Here is a 20,599-nt window from a genome sequence, read left to right as displayed (position 1 = left end):
AGCCAAGAACCCAAGCCTCCCTCAGTTAGGGAAAAACACGTTAAATACTGATATATATAATATATATATAATAATTATATGATGTATTTTGCAGCATCTGAACTGTTGCACTTGTGGTATTCATACGCTCTGGCCTTCTTTGAGCAATAAAACCTTCAGCAATATTAACTTCAAAAGCTCTCAAAAACCAAACTATTTTCAGTAAATGATATAAAGGGGATGTCCTCCAAACATTTTGCTGGCATTTCACTGGAGTGCTATCTGCAGAATTCCCAGAGAACATGGATCACACTGCTCACACAGAGCAGCATCACTGCTGGAGTGCTATCCTGCAGAATTCCCAGAGAACATGGATACACTGCACAGCCAGAGCAGCATCACTGCTGGAGTGCTATCCTGCAGAATTCCCAGAGAACATGGATCACATTGCACACCCAGAGCAGCATCACTGCTGGAGTGAGATCCTGCAGAATTCCCAAAGAACATGGATCACACTGCACAGCCAGAGCAGCAGCACAGCTGCAGAATTCCCAGAATTCCCAGAGAACATGGATCACACTGCACACCCAGAGCAGTTCAGCAGCACTGCTGGAGTGCTATCCTGCAGAATTCCCAAAGAACATGGATACTCTGCACAGCCAGAGCAGCATCACTGCTGGAGTGAGATCCTGCAGAATTCCCAAAGAACATGGATCACACTGCTCACCCAGAGCAGTTCAGCAGCACTGCTGGAGTGCTCTCCTGCAGAATTCCCAGAATTCCCAGAGAACATGGATCACACTGCTCACCCAGAGCAGTTCAGCAGCACAGCTCACACCACTGTGCAGATGGCACAACAGTTGATGGGAAAAATAATAGGAAAATAAAAATAAATAAGAAAAATAGGAAAAGAAACAGGAGAAACAAAAGTGGAAGACAGCAAGAGCGAAGTGAGGCAATGCTGCAGCCCCAGCCTTGGTTTTCCATAGGACACAAAGCCACCCTACCTGGCAGAAGACAGGTTTGTACTTCAGGGAGAAAGCCTGGAGCAGCTCCTTGGAATCAGCGCAGTCTTTTTGCAGTTTATCCACACAAAGGCACTTGGAGTGAATGAGGTTTGTGGTCAGCTGGTTCACATCCATCCACTGTGCAAACAGAGTGCTCTCCTCCAGCTGCTTGCCCAGGAGCTCCAGCCTGGCCTTGGCAGCCGAGTCCTTCTTCATGTACTCCACGAAGCCGTAGCCCTTGGAGCGGCCGGTGAGCTCGCTGTACACCAGGAAACACCTCTCCACATTGCCATAGGCCCGCACCAGCTCCTCAAACTCCTCGATGCCCAGGGAAAGGGGCAGGTTGGTGATGCACAGCAGGGCATCCGTGGGCTGCAGCTGCACTGAGATCTCCCTGCCACGCAGGGAGTGCTGGTGGAACCTCCTGATGGCGCTCTGGGCCTGCTCCCCGTTCAACAGCGTGACAAAGGCTGCAAGAGACAAAGGCATGGGGACATCAGCCAGCCCAGCTGCTCTGCAGCCACACCTGTCCCTCCCCTGAACCACAGATTCACCCCAAAGGTCCAACAGATAAATGTATCTGTTATAGATAATACTGAAAATCTCAATTGAACATCAGGAGCAATTAACTCAGTGACTGCGCTGCGATGCTCACGACTTCATTAACTTGGAACCCAACCAATTCTGTATCTGGGGAACAAAATTAAATATTCTACCAGCAGACTTTCTTAACTAAATTAAATATTCTACTAGCTGACCTGTCCCTCCCCTGAAAGCACAGATTCACCCCAAGGATCCAACAAATAAATGTATCTATTATAGATAATACCGAAAATCTCAATTGAACATCAGGAGCATTTAACTCAGAAAGGGACTGTGTTGTGATGCACTCAACTTCACTACTTGGAACCCAACCAATTCTGTATCTGGGGAACAAAATTAAATATTCTACTAGCAGACTGTTCTTTACTAAATTAAATATTCTACTAGCAGACTGTTCTTCACTAAATTAAATATTCTGCTAGCAGACTGTTCTTCACTAAATTAAAGATTCCACTGAAGTGGAATACACACATCACAGATTCTATGGAATTTCTCTGATGACAACATCCACAAGCTCTCACTTTGGGGTTAACAGGTCTTTTTTTGGGCTTTGCAGTCCACAGGCATCTCACACAGTCCCAGGCTGGATGAGGGTGGCAGGGACCCCCTGTTCCTCAAGCAGGGTCACCCAGATGGGTTCCCAGGATCCCAGGGGATGGAGACCTCTCTGGACAAGCTACAACAGTGCTGGGTGACCCTGACAGGGCAGAAGTGTCTCCTGATGTGAGCAAACCACAAATGCAGCTGGAGCTGGGCAGGTTTTCCTCTCAGGCACGTGTGGTTTGTCCCAAGAGAGGCCTCAGGGGCAGTTTCCCAAAGGAATTCAGCCAGCTGGGATCAGCTTGGTCCCAAAGGGACACTCACTGAGGAATGCTCCTGAGAGAGACCAGAGGGGACCAAAAATCACATCAACACCAGAAAGTTTCCAGCTTTCACTGGCTTCACTAGAAGGTGACAAAAAAGGCACTGAGGGATGCCAGACAAGCTGTGACAGTCCATGACTTCACATGCAGCACATGATGTTCCTCACAGAATTGAAATATATGCAAGTTTTAAGTTCTCACCTGTTCTTTTATTCCTGTCCACATAACAATACTTGATTTCATAATCTTTAAACAAGTCATGGATTTCCTGCAAGGGAAAAGTACAAATAACATCACATAAATAAGTCCCCAAACCAAGCAAGTGGATAAATTCATCCTCATTTCAAACAAAACCAAAAACTTTCCCAACAAACAGAAAATTTCACCATGGAAACACTATCAAATATTTGTTTTTAAAGGAGTTGGTTGCACATTGCTGCAGCAATGTTTTAATCTCCCATAAAAAACTGGCTTGCTGAATTTGATTAATTTGCTTTTCATTCTCTGGGGTGACATAAACACAAAAGAGCGTCCTGTAACTGTCTTTTGATAAAGACAAATAACATCACAGCTCATTAAATAGCAAAACCCTCTCCATTTCTCTGAAGTACAACTGGCATAGCTAAAATACCACATGGACAAGGAACACTGGCAGCATCACATCACCAAATTTACTGAGGGCACAGTGCTGCCCCAAAACCCAACATTGCTTTAGTTTCCTGCTCAAGTTCACTTTAATAGATTTTCACCCTTAATAATGGATATTCTTTCACCCAGCAGATAATTGTGGCCAGAGTACCCCCTGGAAAGTATCCTCTATCAATTACTGCACAGCTGCTCAACAGAGAATCAATCCCAAGAGTGCTATTTGCTCCCACTAATTAATGGGAAGAGAGGAGGGGTGGCTAAGAGCAAGTCTAAGAGGAGTTTGCTACAGCTATTCCCAAAAAACCAAGGTGCACATCCCCCAAAATCCCCAAAATTACTGTCAGTTCAGGGATGAGAAAGCAGAGTTGAGCACTCACCATCCCAAGGAAAAAGCAGGAGTAATAATCTGGACATTTACATGATTTTAGCTGGATAAATCCCATACACAGGAGTGCAAGATGATTTCTGCAAGCAAAATAATCAACCAGCTTTGTCTGAAAGTTTAATTGCAGCTGATTTCCAGCAGCTGAGTGTAGCTGCCAGTTTGGTAATTCAATATATGGAGCCCAAAGGTTAATTGGGTTCTCTGTGAGGGGTATCAGGTGCACACCTTTTAGTCAGGAGAGCACCAATCTCTGGTTTCACTATTTAACAGCTGTCAAATACTGCATTAATAAAATATGGCAGCATTTCTGCAGCCAGCACACGTCCACGAATAAGGTGTGATAAGGATGGGGTTTCTGAAATGCAAGATATGCCCAAAATTCAAGCCAGGCAGGGGATTTGAGTGTGGACACCTCTCCAACAAGAATTACATGGTTCTTCCTCACGCATAAGAGACTGAGAGGAGACTTTCTGTACACTATTGGCAGCTCTGTTGTGCTGTGCCACTGAAGACTCCAAAAAATTGTTTCTGTCCCACTCAGAAAAAGAGGGACATATTTGCCCTTTTGATTTCCTGTATTATTTTACAAGAGTACCACTGCAAGTTTTATATCATGATTAGGCAGGAGGAAGTAGGATTTCAAACAGCTCTGAGAACTCTTTTGAAAGTCATCTGTGTATCAGATGATTCCACATGATTCCCCAGGAACTGCCTGAAACTTTGAGAGGAAAACAGCCCCTACTGCACAAGTCTTTGGGGATAATTATGAGATCTCATATAAAAACTGATGAGAATGTAAAGGAGATTTAAAATAAAGCCTGATTTAAGCACAGAAATCCGGTAAAGGTTTTAACACCAACTCCCACAGGGGGCTGCAAACACTGCCAGGTTTGTGCAGAGGGTTCTTCCAGGAAGGTTCTGGTTCTTGTGCTCTCGTGGGCTCCTGGCAGGGCTGAGACCTTCACCTGTGGAGCTGGGCTTGGGCAGGGTTTCAGTGAAAGCATTCCTCACATAAACACCATTCGTGAGGATTTACAAAGATAAAACACACCCTGCCAACTGCAGGGAAATGTGCACTCCTTTCCATGGAACAGCTGTAAATATCTGGGTGCTACACCGAGATTTCTCTGCTTGCTAAGCCAGGCACTTCTCTAAACTTCACCTCCAACGTCTCCCAGCACTCAGGTCTGGTGGAAAAGAAGGAACAGAGCTCCCATTGTGCTGCTGCTCCCAGCTTCACTCCCCACAGCTCAGGGCAGAAGTGTCAGCAAAGCAATGGGAGCAACAGCTCTGACCCCAGTGCTCCAAGCAGCTCTGCAGGCCTGGCCAGGAGGGAATGCTTGCCCTGCAGGAGAAGGGATCAGCCAAGCCAGGAGGGAATGTTTGCTCTGGAGCAGAAGGGATCAGCCAAGCCAGGTGGATCCTCTGCAGCTCTGCAGCTCTGGCCAGGAGGGAATGTTTGCCCTGCAGGAGGGAGAAGGGATCAGCCAAGCCAGGAGGGAATGTTTGCCCTGGAGGAGAAGGGATCAGCCAAGCCAGGTAGATCCTCTGCAGCTCTGCAGGCCTGGCCAGGAGGGGATGCTTGCTCTGGAGGAGAAGGGATCAGCCAAGCCAGGAGGGAATGTTTGCCCTGCAGGAGAAAGGATCAGCCAAGCCAGGTAGATCCTCTGCAGCTCTCCAGGCCTGGCCAGGAGGGAATGTTTGCCCTGCAGGAGGGAGAAGGGATCAGCCAAGCCAGGTAGATCCTCTGCAGGCCTGGCCAGGAGGGGATGCTTGCTCTGGAGGAGAAGGGATCAGCCAAGCCAGGTAGATCCTCTGCTGTGACCCTGTTCACTTGTGAGCAATGTAAGCACGGGGATGTTTCCCTGAGAACAGCAGAAACAAACAGCAGCTGCCTGCTCCCACTGCTGCTGCTCCTTCCTGCTGGGGTGTGTGGTTCTGACTGTAATTTGCTCCTAGCAGCAGTTTTGTAGCCCCTCCTGTTTTGTATTGTTATGGCATATTTCATTCTCAATGGGTTGCTCCTTCCCTCCTGTGTTGTTGGCTTTGTCCATCTCCCCAAACCTCTCCCTGTTCCTGCTGCCATTGAATGTCAATCCCTCCCCAAGCCTGCCCCTTTCTCTAGAAACTTCCCCATCAATTTTGTATCCTTCGAGGCCCCATTGGTTTGCTGAAGTTGTTCTCCTCCCCTGTGATGCCCTCTTGGTTTAAACATTGTATTCCCCAGCTTCAGTTGTACCCCCAGTTTCTCCCAGTTGGTTACAGATTGAACCCACCCCTGACCTCCCCCGTTTATAAATTGATGTTTGCCTAGATTTTGACAACAAAAATGTTAAGCAGTTCTATCTGGTCCCTTCCAACCCAAACCATTCCAGGAATTTGTGCTCCTGGAACAGAAATATAACCAATATATAGAAATAACAGAATATATATATAGATATATATATAGAAATATATAGAATATAACAGAAATATAACCAATATATAGAAATAATAGAATATATATAGAGATATAGATATATAGAAATATATAGGATATATAGAAAATAACAGAAATATAACCAATATATAGAAATAACAGAATATAGATATAGATATATAGAAATATATAGGATATATAGAAAATAACAGAAATACAACCAATATATAGAAATAACAGAATATAGATATAGATATATAGAAATATATAGAATATATAGAAATAACAGAAATATAACCAATATATAGAAATAACAGAATATATATAGATACATAGAAATATATAGAATATATAGAAAATATCAGAAATATAACCAATATATAGAAATAACTGAATATATATATAGATATATAGAAATATATAGAATATATAGAAAGTAACAGAAATATAACCAATATATAGAAATAACAGAATATATATACATATAGATACATAGAAATATATAGAATATATAGAAAACAACAGAAATATAATCAATATATAGAAATAACAGAATATAGATATATAGATGCATAGAAATATATAGAATATATAGAAAATAACAGAAATATAACCAATATATAGAAATAACAGAATATATATACATATATAGATATAGATATTTAGAAATATATAGAATATATAGAAAATAACAGAAATATAACCAATAAAGCATAGCCACTCCACAGCCCCTTAAAGCTTTAAGAGCAGATAATCTTGTCATCAATACAAATTAAAATTGTAATTAGGAAATAATCGGTCATACGATTATTTCTGCAAAATATTTTGATTATTTTCTGCAAATTAGCAGAAAAAGCAAAATCAAATCAAATAAAGGGAGTTTAAGAGAAATCACCCTTTATCCTTTCAAGAAGTGTATTATTTACTATTGAAAATGTGGTCATGAAATACTTCAGTTCTTGCCCTGTCCTCTCTTGGGTAGAAAAATTGGCAACCTGAGTTTTCAGCTCTTATCATCAATTTGAGATTTGCACCTTGAACTTTGTGTTTAGTACCTACATTGTTTTAAACACAAATTTAGAAAGGGACTCACTCACAGGCACATTTATCAAATTAGGAAAGCTCAGTGGTTTATTTCTAATAAAAGCAGCTTGTCCTACCCAGAGTGTCACAGTGTAAGGGAAAAAAACACCCAAGAAATTCTCAGTACTCACCTGGAACAATACATAAGATATCTATAATAATGTATATAAAGCCTACAGCGCACCAAACTCGAGCACTGTTCTCTCTCTGGAAGTAAAACTAGATATGAAATGTAATAATTGTGCTTTTCTGGCACCAGAATATTCAACAATTCTAAGGGTGCCTGGCCAGATGTCTGCAGTGAGCTTCAGGGAAGTCTCCAATGTAAACACTCTCCAAGCCTGGTCTGTAACTTGGCTCTCACCGAGCACCTGAAGGCCTGAACTTCCCATGAATATCCTTGAAATGAGAATCAATTAAGGTTAAAGTAGTTACTTGGCTAAGCAAGAAGTTTTAAATCATCTCACAGCTGAAAAAGGCTTTGTTCCATTTGTGCAGGCAGGGTAGGGAAAAGAGAGCTTCTCAGAAAAAAGGCTTTACATTTACAAAATGATATAACAGGCTGTTCATTTGATTCGGATTTTAGACTGCTAAATATCTGAGCTCATGACATGACACATGGATTTCACTGCAGATATTAAATAAATCATAATAAGTAGTAAAAAAGAGAATATTGACACAGTTTAAATAATATGTTACTAAAGGGAAAACGCAGAGCTCTGCTGGAGAACAAGTGCAGCACTCAGCACCAACAAGAGGGTTAATACAAAAACAAAAGGACTGATGCAAAGTGCAATTTTAACCATCTCCTGATCAGATAGGCAGGAGGGCCTCAAAATGTCATTAATTGCTGGATAAATCCCCCTAAGAAGTCACATTTCAGGCACACTGGGCTCACCACAGCTCTTCCTTCCCTCCCAGTTTCCAGGTGGTTTTCAGTGCTGAGGGCAGAAGTTCTCAGAGCAGCAAGGCTGGGATGTGGCAGATGCTGAGCTGCCAGGAACAGCGAGCACTGAGGAGCGTCCCAAAGCTCCTGCCCTGCTCATTCCCTCCTCATTCCCACAATCCCAGACTAGGAAACCTGAAATGGATCATTCCAGGCCATAAACTGCTCTTGGGGCAAACCTTTGTGCTTGGGAATTGATTCTCACTTTTGTAAGATCAGTGAAGTAATGTAAGAAAATGTGAAGACAGGAAAACAACAATTTCTCAGTGGAATGAAAGACTTTTTCCTCTGATCTTCCAGAGATTTTTGGGAGTGTTGCTAAGAGGATCTTTATGGGCCTGGAAATGAATTCCATCATCCTGGGTATACTGGATGGTGTGAGAGCTAAATGAAAGAGGGAAAAATACATAGAAAGAGGTAACTTGAGAGAGCAAGAGCTCCAAGCAAAAGAAAAGTAATAAAGAAAATTTTAAAATTCCATCTTAAGGCACGAGAGCTGCTCCCTGTCCACAATGTGCCTTTCATGTTCAGGCAGTGTGACAGGGGAGGAATGGGAACACAAAGGCCCTTCTGCTTAAAGCTCTGGCATCCAACAGACTGGAGAGAGCACTTCCTCAAATCATCACACCTCATTAGGGGCTTTCCATCCAACAGGGAAAATGATGGCTAATCCAGGGAGAAAGGGGGGAAATGGCACAGCCCCACCAGAAACAGCACCATGCTAAGTAGGGATTTGGCTTTTGATCAGCAACAGACAGCAGAGAAAAAACTGAATGGGTCCATGAGGTTCCAAAATACCAAATAAATCCCTGTCCCAGGTGGACTGTAGCAGGTTTGGATCAACACCTCAGTGTTTCGTTGTTCTCTGGATTCTGTTCCTCCCCAGGAGAACCACAGGGTGTTAAAATAATTAACCAGCCCTACTTGCTGCATGTTCTACACTAAAGCAGAGCATCCCCTCCACCAGGTTTATTTTGTAGAGCTGCAACATGCTTGAATTTAGGGATAATCAACACAATCAACCCAAAAATGGTCGGGAGCAATTGCATCTTCCATAGCATCTTCTCTTATCTGCAAAAATGGGAAGCAAAACTCCAACAGCCCTTGCTGGGCAGCTGATCCTGGCACAGAACACTGGAGATCTGGCTACAAATTAATTATTAATTATTACAGTTAATATTAGTTTTATCAGTCTTATATTAATTTTAGATATGTTTTATTTTTCTTCAAGAGTTAAACTGTTCTTAACTCCCCAGCTTTACTTTTCCCCTGATTCTCCCCAGCACCAGAGCAGCAAAGAAGTGAAAAATTGGCTGTGTGGTGCTTATTTGCTGGCTGGGGTAAAACCAATATAAACTCAAAACTTCCTGTTCAGTGAGATACAACTTCACTTCCATTCTGGTCATCCTGAAGTTCCTGGCATCTCTTTAGCAGAAAAGGAGAGAGGGAGGTGGTGTTTCCTTCCCTCCCTCTGCTCAGAGCAGTCCTCCTCCTCCTCCAGAGCACTGGGAACAGCTTTAGGATTGTTCCAAGGACCTTCTGGTTGCAATTCTTGCTCTTACAACATCCCAGGGGGCCGTGGAGTGGATGATGGATCAGGGATGTGGCTCAGGGAGATGCACACACAGCAAGGCAAGCCAAGGGACCCCTGATGCAGTGCCAGGCAGATCACGATGAAAGCCAGCGCTACAACCACGCTCCCTTTAAAGTCTCCTGGCAAAGACTGCTCTGCAAGCATCAGCCTGAGCACAGCACCACATCAGAGGCTGCTGCTGCCACAAGGACAGACCCACTGTGTGCTGCTCTTCAGAAGGGCTGGCACCGAGGGGCTGATCTCAGTGCAGGACATCCCACAGCACTGCCCTGCCCTAATGAAGCCATTGAGCGCCTGCTCCAAGAGCACAGGACACGCCCCAATATTTATATGACATGAAACATGAAATATCTCCTCTGGCACCGACAACTGGAGCTGCAGGAGTGGGACCTGCCCAGGCTGCAGGGGGGAGCAGAGTGGATCCCTGCTCCAAGCAGGTATCCCAGTGAAGCCTCTCCTGATCCCCAGTACGAATTCTGCCTCTAAGGCACAGTCATTGCTATGGGTATCAAAGACCTGAAGAGTTCCAGGGGTCAGCACAGCCTGTGGCCATTTCTGGGTCATCATCACACCACACGTTGGTATTGTGCTGGAGGAATCCCATGAGGGTGAATTTGGGCACTACCTGGCAACTCTGGGGAGTTCAGCATTCACTGACTGCCAGCTGAACAGCAAATGGAGACTCTGCCTTCAGGAGCGGGGCAGATGTAAAACAGATCTGCCACAAAAAATCCTTTCTCCATGGCTGTAGTGAGAAAACTGCCTGAAGAAACACTGATCCTGCAGGCATCTACTTGCAGGGTGAGCTCTGCTTGGTTTCTAAACCTGTTTCTGGTTCAGAAACCTCATGGCCAAGAGACATTTCTGCTGTGGCCCCGAGGGTAATTTATTTTTTTAAATTTAGTTTAACACAGGTGGGGCTCCAAAGGTAATTGAAGATTACAAGTACAGTAATAAAGTTAATATGTAGCTACAACTGGCAGAGGAATTATATTTGTTATGTAAGTTCATATTAATAAAATTAGTTTTTTCCTACTTTTCTGACAATACTGAGTATCTCCACCAATCTCTCTCTCTCTATCAGCAAAACAGTCATTTTTCATTTCAAAACTATTTTGGTAAATCTTGGCCTCACTCTTCACTTAACAACAAATGGCAGCAAAGCCAACACCCCAACACTCAGAGATGAATAGTTACATTTATGAAAACCTATTTTGGGAGACTTGGCTGCATTTCAGTGATGTTCATCTCCCTCTTGACAGTGAATAAAACTGGCCAGGTCAGAAACAGTTTATCTGATTTTACTTGGCTCACCAATTACTGCAAGGAGAAAACAGAAGACAAACCCGTGTTTACTACGGGTGTTAACTGGCAACAAGAAATGTGAAATTTCATAGTAATTTTGGAAGCATATCACAGCAAAATACACAGGTAGACTTAACATGCCTGACCACAAACACCCTTCTTTCCAAAACTGCTCCAGGACAGAAACTTCCTCTCTCTAGCACAATTCTTCTGCCTTTGTTACCACCAGCAGCAGCTCGTCAACGTTAAAAATAAAAATGACAGTTTGTAAAGTGCATTTTAGGATCTGTACACGGTGTTCAGGGCAACATTAGAACCTGACACAAAGGAGAAAAAGGCATCTAAGCGCTGCTTTGAAGCCATCAAAACAAAAAGGCAAACTTCCAGAAGACTCCGTGGCTGCCAAAGTTGACCTTAATGTTGGTATTTCCCTGTAGCACACACCGGCTGAGCAAGCACCGCCAAACCTGAGAGGTGAATCCCCACACGGGAGCTCATGCAGGGGGAGCAGGGGACACACCCGGAGTGTCACAGAGTGCTCCTGACGGGCCACGCAGGGCGAGCATCTGGTGACACACCAGCAAAGCCTCTCTGTCAACACCGCCGCTTCGTGAAGAGACGAAGATTAGCAGCGCTGGCCAAGCCAAGAGTTTGCTACAGATCAGCTCATCGGGCTGCCATCAGCAGAGGTGCCTAGAGCACCCTAACAAAGCTGTCAGCTCTTAAACTTTTAACCTGCTAGAGCCGGGCCAGACACACCGAGAGAGAACAAAACAGCCAGAAGTGCAGCGGCCAGCTGGGCGCTGCGGCTCGGATTACTGCGAGCGCCCGGAGAGCCTCTCCGAAATGAATAGTCGAAATGAATAGTCCCTTTTTGTGCCGGAGTTATGCAGAAATGGAGAGGCTGCACGTGCTGCTCTCAGCCGCAGGTAGTAAAACCACCTGTGCTTCAGAGAGGGGGGAGGCACACCGGCAGCAGAGCAGAACAAAAGGAGCTGTTACTTTCTTCTTCTTTTTTTTTTTTTTTTAACACTCGCGCATCAAGTTGAGCGCTTGGAGCTGGTGAAGTGACTGTGCAGCTAAATCACCTCAGCATCTGACTCACAGCACTCGGTTGAAGAGTTCAGCGATCATCTCCTACCAACAGCAGCAATTTGAGCGGAATTTTCCTAAACCACCGTCAGACTGCGGAAAACCGCTTTCCCTCTCTACGTCTGGCTCACCTCACAATAATAATGAAAAAAAAGAAAGCCAGTCTGGAAGCTTTTTCGCCCAGATTTCGCACCGCAAGCGGCTGTGCTGCAGTGCCCTACCTGTGCGCACACAGGTGCCGCCTCTCCGGCGGCGCTCCCGTTACCCGCTCACCCCACACCGAGCCCCGCTCGCCCCCTCACACCCCGGCGCTCCCCGGGGAGTGCTGCCCGGCAAGCCCGGCGTGGCCCCCGGTGAGGGCGTGGACGGGCGAGCCGGAGCCGCTCTCCGCAGGTAACAAAGCCGCCCCACGCAGCCGGCGCCGTGAGGGGCAGCTCCGGGGGGAGGCAGCGCCCCGCGGCCGCCGAGCCCCGCGGGGGACCCGGGGCTGCCCCGCGCCTCCCTCCCCGCTGCCGGCCCCCGCCTGAGGCGCGGGCGGGAGCGCGCCACGCCGCCGGGCGGCTGCGGGCAGCGCTGGCGGCCGTACCTGGCTGCTGCTCTCGGCCGGCAGGTTCCGCAGCAGGATCTTGCGGCGGTTGCCCAGCTCGCGGCGGGTGCTCGCCAGCCGCCTCGCCACCTCCTCGGCGCTCAGCGGCGGCGGCTCCGCGGGCAGCGCCGCGCCGCGCTCGGCTCCCGCCGCCATCTTGCAGCGCGCCGGGGACCGCGGGGGGAGCGCGGCGCTGGGGCCGCCCCCGCCCTGCCCCGCCCGGGGCAGCCTGAGGGAGCCCCCGGGCCCGGCCCCTCACGGCGGCCCGACCCCGGCCCGCCGAGCCCCGCAGCGACGCGGGGCAGCCCAGCGGGCTCGGGGCGGGCTCGGCGCTGCCCGTAACGGAGCTCCGGGGTGTGTGCGGGATGAACGGAACGCAGCGGCAATTTCACAGAACGGGTCCAAGCGCCCTGCTCAGACAGGGTCATCCCAGAGCACATGGCACAGGATTGTGTCCAGACGGGTCTGGAGTAGCCCCACTGAGGAGACTCCTGAGCCTCTCTGGACAATCTGGCGCCGTTCTTTCAGTGAAGAAATTCTGCCTCCTGTCCAGGGGAACTCCCTGATACCGGTTCCTGCCCGCTCCTCTGGTGCCATCGCTGGGCCCCGGGCAGAACCTGGGGGCTCTCTGACCCTCCCTGCACACAGGGACAGGCACAGGGACACCCAGGGACACCCAGGGCTGAGGCCCCTCTCACTGGGGCTCCTCTCCAGGCTGAGCAGCCCCAGCTCCCTCAGCCTTTCCTGGGCACCGAGATGCTCCAGGCCCTTGCTCAGCTCCAGGAGCTCCTGTCCCTGCTGTGCTAAGGAGCCAGAGCTGGACACAGCACCCAGAGGTGTCCCCAGGGCTGGGCACAGCACCCAGAGGTGCCTCCAGGGCAGGATCCCCCCTGACCTGCTGGATCTGTACCCAGGGAAAGTGGCAGTGATGGAGATTTGGGGAATGATTGCTGCTGGGTGAAGAAGAGGGACAGAGCTCTGGCCTTGGCTCCCATCAGGATGGATCCTGGGGCAATTCCCCTCACAAGAGAGCCCCAGCTGTTCTCCAGGATCACCCCTGACCTGCTGGGAATGCTCCTCCTGAAGGTCTCCTCAGGACACTCTGCTGGCTCAGGGACTGCTCATTGTCCACCAGCACCCTCAGGCCCTCCTCACCTCATCCCCACAGTATCCGATCTCCAGACAGATTTTTGGGAAGGGTTTGAGAGCTCTGGAGAACAGCTGGGGCTCTCTTGTGAGGGGAATTGCCCCAGGATCCATCCTGATGGAAGCCAAGGCCAGCAGCAATCATTCCCCAAGTCCCCATCACTGCCACCTTCCCTGCATCCAGATCCACTGGAGAGGCTGAAATACAGAACAGCAACAAAACAAGGCTGATGCATGGAATCAGTTAGCCTGGGAAAGTGGAAAAGTTCGTTTAGTGGGAAATTCTGAAAAACAGAACAGCAACAGAATAAATCCCACAGAATCAGTTAGGCTGGGAAAGACCTCTGGGATCATTGAGTCCAACCTGTAATCCCAAGTGAACCCAAGAACTCCACTGGAGATCAGCAGGCACAGTGGCCCAGAGTGATCTTGTCCCAGTTTTATTCCTCACCAGGAATGTGACATATTAATTAAAATCCATGCAAATGAGGAAAACAGCACCTGGCTGCTGTGCTGGTGACACTGGGGACAGGCACAGGGCTGTGACCTGCCATAAAAAGGAGCCCAGCATCACAACAGAAGGACAATATTTCATGGAATCACTATAAAGTAAATTTCCCCTTCCATGAGTTCTCAGTCAGCACCCATTTAAAAAAATAAAATAGGTTGTTCTTTTGGAAAATCCATTTTTCCTCTAGCATAATTCCTTGCAATGTCATTTACAGTAAATGACATTGTAAATTTAGCTCTTAACGTTGTCATCATTGCTATAAATGAGTGAAGAATAATTTAAATTTTTGTAGCCATTTTTAGACACGAGGCCAACCACAAAGAACAGGCAAAAGAGAATCCAGACCTGAAACATAATGAGTCTTAAAAAGGAAATTGGAAGAACACTTGAAGTTGAATTGGGTGTTTGTAACAATTCTTATCAAGAAAATCTAATTCTGATGGATAATTCTTGACTAGGTTCAAGGTGCCATTTTAATTATCAGTTACAGATTAAAAAATTCCACCAAATAAATTGGTTTAGAAATTGCCTTGGCCCAGACCAAAACAAGTTAAGAACACAAAGCATCTTGGACTTTCATTACTTCTAAAATGAATTTTAAAATGACAGTAATCAAAGGGAAATTTGGTTTATTATTTAAAAATTGACAGCTGACAAGCTTCTGTTCAAGGCCTTCCTTTTCCCTAATTTTTTCTTGAACAGGTAATGTTCCTCCTTTTTCAATATTTGCGTTATTTTTAATAAAATCGTTGGAAATGAGAGGTGTGAAGAGTTCATAGATTATGGGATGTAAATAATTCTGGGATCATGAAAAAGGAACACTTTTCTCCTAGAAATACTGAAACATGAAATATCTCCTCAAAAATTATCACCAGATCAAGCTATTACAGCAGAAATTATGGATCTGCTCAAACATCATAAAATTTAGTTATGCTAATGAAGGAATTCAAGCAGAGTAATTAATTTTACCATTAATTTTCCACTTTGAAGGTGGACACTGCTTCACCTGCAACCAGTGCTCATTAATTCTACCTACAGCAATTGCCTCCTCAAAATTTGCCTTTTTTTGGTCATTTTTGATGGGCTGCAGGTGTCCCTGAATTTAAGTCATTCAAATTTAAAGTGCATTGCTGAAAGAATTCAGAAATTAATAGTTTGGTATTAATGGCACAAACAAAATTCCTACAGTAAATAGTTCCAGAGAAACTTGAGAAAATAGGAATATATTCAGAGAATATATAAAATATCAGGGAAAAAACTTTTTTTTTTCTCTAGGTTATGGATAGATATTTAAAATCTTGTATTTTGTAGGTTAAAGTATTCATCTTTTCCCCCCAGTGTTCATGTCCAGGTGATCCCAGCCTCCCACAAAAAGAGCTGTTCCAGGAGGAAGAGGATGCTGAGCCAAGGCATGCAGATATTTCCTTAAGGAATTTCCTCCTGTTGATTACAGGCTTCCATGAAATATTTCCATGACTTTGACTCCTTTTCTGGAGCTTCCAAACCAAACCCCCTCCATGTTTATGCTTTGATCTAAACAGTTTCCCATTTTCTAAAATACTTTCATTAGGTTTTAATACTGCTGCAGAAGCAAAAAAAAAATTGTTAAATTAAATCTATTATTAAAAAATAGAACAGTAACTTCACTTGTGCTGCTGCACAACTGATAAACCACCTTGTAATAATTTAATTTAGTTCACTAAATTCCCTGCTAATTAAGAGTAATGTACTCAACCCCAGCAGTTCCATTTGTAGCTGTCATAAAAAGATAAATTTCCCTGTGCTTCTGCAGCTCTGGATCATACCAGTCATATATATTTTGTAATTTTTATGGAATGAGTATTAATTAAAATTGTAATTGTAAATTTAAACATTCTTTTGGAATGACAGGTGCAGTCAGGCAAAATTGTCCAGGCTGGGCTGGTGGAAGGAGTCCCTGCCCATGGCAGGGCTGGAATGAAATGGGATTTAAGGTCCCTCCCAGCCCAAACCAGTCCAGGATTCTGGGATTCTCTGGGATTCCACATCCAAAAGTACAAACAAACTCAGATCTGTGCACACCAAGTGACAGCCAAGACTGAGAACATCTCTTGGACACAAGCCCCTCTGATATTCCCAGGTATTTGAGCTCCTCAGGTAAGGGATGGCTGAATGCAAGAGAAATGAAACAATTCAGTGTTTCCTGCAGGGGGATGTGGGACCCTCCAGCTGCTGCACATTCCATCAGAAGGATGGATTTTACCATCACACTCATGTCAGCCACACAATCCATGGCACTCCCTTTTGTCCCTGCTCTTCCTGCTCCAGCTGCTCCTTTTGTTTCATTCAGCCACTGAGATTTTGGATCCAGGAGCTGCAGATTTCGTTTCAACACCAATGATTCGTTTGGTGATGATCACCCAGATCACTCACAATGCAAACTGCATCCAAAATACACCAGAGGTGCCAAAGGAGTTCCTGTATCCTACAAATTCCAGCACTTCTGGCATTCTCAGTGCACCATTCCATGACATGCCCAAACTTGGGATGTTTCTTACTCCTGCTCTTCCACCCAGGCACAAAAACTCTCTGCTAAACATTTGCAGTGGGAGCTCTTGGATGTGGATTTGCTGCTCCTGAGTTGGGGAATGATGGATTCTCTCAGGATCAGCCTGCTGAGCAGCTTCCACTCTTTAACTCAGAGTCCTGCAAACAAACAGTGCAAAGGTGGGAGAGTTCAGAGCTGGAACTTCCAGAGTGAGTAACTCCTGCAAGGAAATCATCACTGGGCTCTGCTGTCATGGGCTATTTTGGGACCTGTGGTCTCTGCAGCAGAATTTCAAACCTTTGTTGCCCCGTGCATCATAAGCAGATCTGTGTGGTTGTGTTTACAGGCAGCAAAAAAAAAAAAAAAAGAGTAAATATTAAAATAAACACCAGAAAGCAAAGCCAAGTTCTTGAATAATAACTGAGAACAAAGGAAAATGAGATCAAACAAATAAAATTCTCAATAAATGGCCCTGATATTCACAGGGGAACCTCTGCAACACTTTCTCCTGAATCAATGTCCTGCTTTCAATCACCACTCTTCCCACACAGGCAGGCTTTATTTTTCCTCATTCAGCTTCAAATTTAGTCATTAGTTATTGGAACCAAGTGCATTTTGGCAATTTTAGTATTAAAAACCATCCAAATGTTGCTTGGATTCCCAGCAAAAGCAGGTCCAGCCCCACATTCTTACCAGGAGTATTTTTATTGGCCAGCCCACCAATGTGCCTCAAATGGGAATTCCAAATAAATCAGCCTCAGATTCCCTAAAAGCAACAATTTTCTAGGAACTGGGAACTGACAGTGACAATTCACAGGGAATTACAAAATCATTTACCACCACAAAACGGGGCAATCCTCATGCTGGGGGTGAAAGCATTCCATAGGGTGAATCCATACATCTCCATTCCTGCTCCTTGGATCTGGCTAATTATAAACCTGGAGGAAATTTGCTGAGATTAACTGAGGAGCTGGGATGGACTGGGAGGGAGCAGGCACGGGACCAGCAATTTGTTTGGAGAAGATAAACCAGCCCATGGTTTCTCTCTGCCAGCAGAGCCTGCAATTTCCAGCACCCCCACAATATTTTGTCCTTAAAAACCAGTTACACATGGAAAAAAATGTGTTCAATATGGAAAACTGGCCTGAAGGAGGTAACACAAGAGAAACATTCCCAAAAAATTTATGAGGCTTTCAAATGTTCTGCTGTTCAGTTATAAAAGGTTTCCATAGGAACTGTCACCCAACGTGCTGTGCCTGATTTCTCCATGTTCAGAGTGAAAAAATCCATCCCCTTCCTGTTTTCCAGGTTCCCTGGCTGAGGTTTTTTTGTCTTGTTTATGGAGATTTTCTTGGCTCAGCTGCAATAGAAATAAATGATTAAGGAGGTTTTTATTATTATTTTGCAGCAATTAGATCATGTTAATTACTCAACCTTTAATCCTGCATGCGATTTGCATGAATTATGCCAAGAGAATGGATATTGAGAGCAATTTTGTGGAAGTGTCAGAATGTTGGAGGAGTGAAAAGAAGGATATTAAACTCTCTGACTGCATTCCCAGTTTCCTGCTCCTGTGCCAGCCCATCTCGGGGTGTCTGCCCAATTTCATTACCTCGGTGCAGTGCAAGAGTTTTAAAATTGGAAAAATCCATCAGTGTTGGCCCAGCTGGGGATCCTTGGCAGTCTGATGGTTCAACTGGATTTAAGGAAAGACCACCAGTTTTGCCAGGACCTTGCCAACACCTCCCTGCACATTTTTTCCTGCAAAGTGAATGTTTTTCCTGTGAAAAATGTTGACTTGTGGGGGCTGTTCCCTTTCTCCATGGAGTTGTGCCAGAGCCAGGTGAAGCTGGGGTGGAGGGATTCCTCTGCCCCGTGCCCTTGGCCCCAGGGTCCCTTCCCTGCTGCCACTGCTGCTGTCCCAGCAGAGGGCACTTGCTTGGGCACTGCTGACCTGGTGGATTTGCAAATGCCAGCTCCAAAAACCTCCAACAAACCAGAGCAAACCAGGATTGCTCCTTCCTAAGGCACAAACAAGCCCAGGGATCATTTTTTCCACAGGATTTAGAAGAAGCCACTCTGAGCTGAAGAAAACCTCCAGATCCAAGGTGTGTTCTGCCTCTGCCATCACATTCTCACCCCTGTGCTCACAGCAGGGCTGTTCCACAGGGGTGTCAGTGATCCCATGGGATCTTCTCCCGAGGAGGACCCAGCAGTGCTTCTGAGCAAGGGCTGGCACTCACCCCAGCTGTGCCTGGCACCTCACTAACGAGGCAGGGCTTGGAGAACTTCACTCTTGGACTGCAGTGTCCAAATTCCACTGCAGCCTTGGCTCCAGGAACGCCAGCCCTTCTGGGCCAAGGTCCTTCCGTGCTCAGCTCAGAGCACAAAGCACAAAATCATCACCTCTCATCAGCCCAAGGGCTGTCAGGCAGGAATATGAAATATTCCATGGCACTGATGTTCCTTTCTCCCTCTTAGGCTCCCTGGCAAAGAGGGGTTTGTACAGCAAACAATCCAATGGTTCCCAAGTTAACTGCTGCAGGAATTAATATTCCAAACATCACTGACAGCCCAGAGCAGGCTCCTTTGAAAACCCCAGCCATAGCTGGGAATCTCTTTTACAAACAACTGAAATGGGCAGCCAAGAGCTGGGAACGCTGCAAATTCATCTTGGAACTCACCAACAGCCTTTTGGATTACCTGCACTCTCTTGGATCCAGGACTTTTGCATCCTAGTTTTTTCTCCTTTTCCATATTTGCTGCCAGCTTACTCCCATAGTTTTTCCTCTGACAAATCCACTTTCTGTGCTCTTGCCCATTTCTGGGTCACTTGACAGAAAAAAGCCTTTGAGAGATCTCCCTTTGCCCAGTTATAGTCACAAGTCCTGCTGCATGTGAACGTCTCCTGCATTCCCATCCATCCTCCCCTCCCTGCCCTTGCCAAGGGCAAGGATAAAGATAATATTTCATGGCTTAAGTGGCCTTATAAAATGTTCATGGGTAAACTGTACCAGGCTTTGCAAATCCCACTTTTTAGCCAGGGAATAGCATAGATAAATTAAAAAAAAAAAATCTTAATGCATTTTCAATCAATCAATATATTCTGCCCAAAGAAATGCTTCTCCATGATTCATTCCTTGGATATAGGAAAATCCATACACTTGGCAGATCTCAAACACTGCAAGCATCAAGTCAATTTAAAATTCATGAACACAAATTAAAGGCAATGCTCATTTTCACTTTAAAAGAACCTTTTTTTTTTTGTGGTTGGGAGAATGAAAGAAAACCTACAGGAAATTACCACAACTAAGTTGGGAAAATTAAATAAGTGGAAAATGAATGGCCATAAAGTCTTATCAGGAAGGAGGATCCAGGGTTTTAATTGCTGCTTTTATGATCTTGCTCCTCAGTCAATACAGTCAAACAATGCTGGGGAGGCAAGGCCATGGCAGAACTCAGGCAATAAAAGTGAAGAGCTCTCATGCAGCTCCTTGTAAAGCCCAATCCCATCCATTAGCAGCACTGCATCCCATTTATTCCTGCTGGGACAAGGTCAGTGCCAGCACTGCAGGCTGGCATTTGGCACACCTGGAAATCAGAGTTGTCCCTGGAATTATTTTTACCAGCAAGAGCTCAGGCTCTCCCCATCACTGCAAGTGAAGCAGGGCTGTGCAGACCCCTCAGATCAGGAACCATTTGTTCAGAGCAAACCAGGAAGGAGAAAAGAGATCCCAGGAGGAAAGAGATGAAGCAGCAGCGAGAAGCTCTCGAAAAGCTTTTAAGGCAAAAGCAAAAGGGGTTTGATTGTTGGACTTCCAAGAGCTGTTCCAAGAGGTTCTGGAAGCTCCTGTGTCCCTGGCAGAGCTGCAAGAGAACCCTGCAAGCACCTTCTGCTGGCAGGG

The 20,599-nt window shown here is 45.7% G+C and overlaps 1 protein-coding gene across 4 annotated transcripts in view; it reads right to left on the bottom strand.

The window, feature by feature from the left end:
• Window positions 1-12,713, bottom strand: part of RAVER2 (ribonucleoprotein, PTB binding 2) — a 30,442-nt gene extending 17,729 nt beyond the window's left edge. For 3 of the 4 annotated variants that reach the window (XM_054638805.2, XM_077182632.1, XM_077182633.1), the window contains exons 1-3: window positions 12,511-12,713; window positions 2,654-2,720; window positions 987-1,456 (exon numbers count right to left, since the gene is read on the bottom strand). In XM_054638805.2, the coding sequence (XP_054494780.2) occupies window positions 987-1,456; window positions 2,654-2,720; window positions 12,511-12,666 (693 nt within the window). In that variant the 5' untranslated portion in view covers window positions 12,667-12,713. The remainder of the gene's footprint in view (window positions 1-986; window positions 1,457-2,653; window positions 2,721-12,510) is intronic. The other variant, XM_077182631.1, reaches the window with a different exon arrangement.
• Window positions 12,714-20,599: the final 7,886 nt, after the last annotated feature.

Source organism: Agelaius phoeniceus, chromosome 8 (assembly GCF_051311805.1).
Source record: "Agelaius phoeniceus isolate bAgePho1 chromosome 8, bAgePho1.hap1, whole genome shotgun sequence".
In the NCBI taxonomy this organism is placed as follows: Eukaryota; Metazoa; Chordata; class Aves; order Passeriformes; family Icteridae; genus Agelaius; species Agelaius phoeniceus.
Note: the sequence above shows the minus strand (reverse complement) of the source record. Positions and strands in the feature narration are given on the sequence as shown.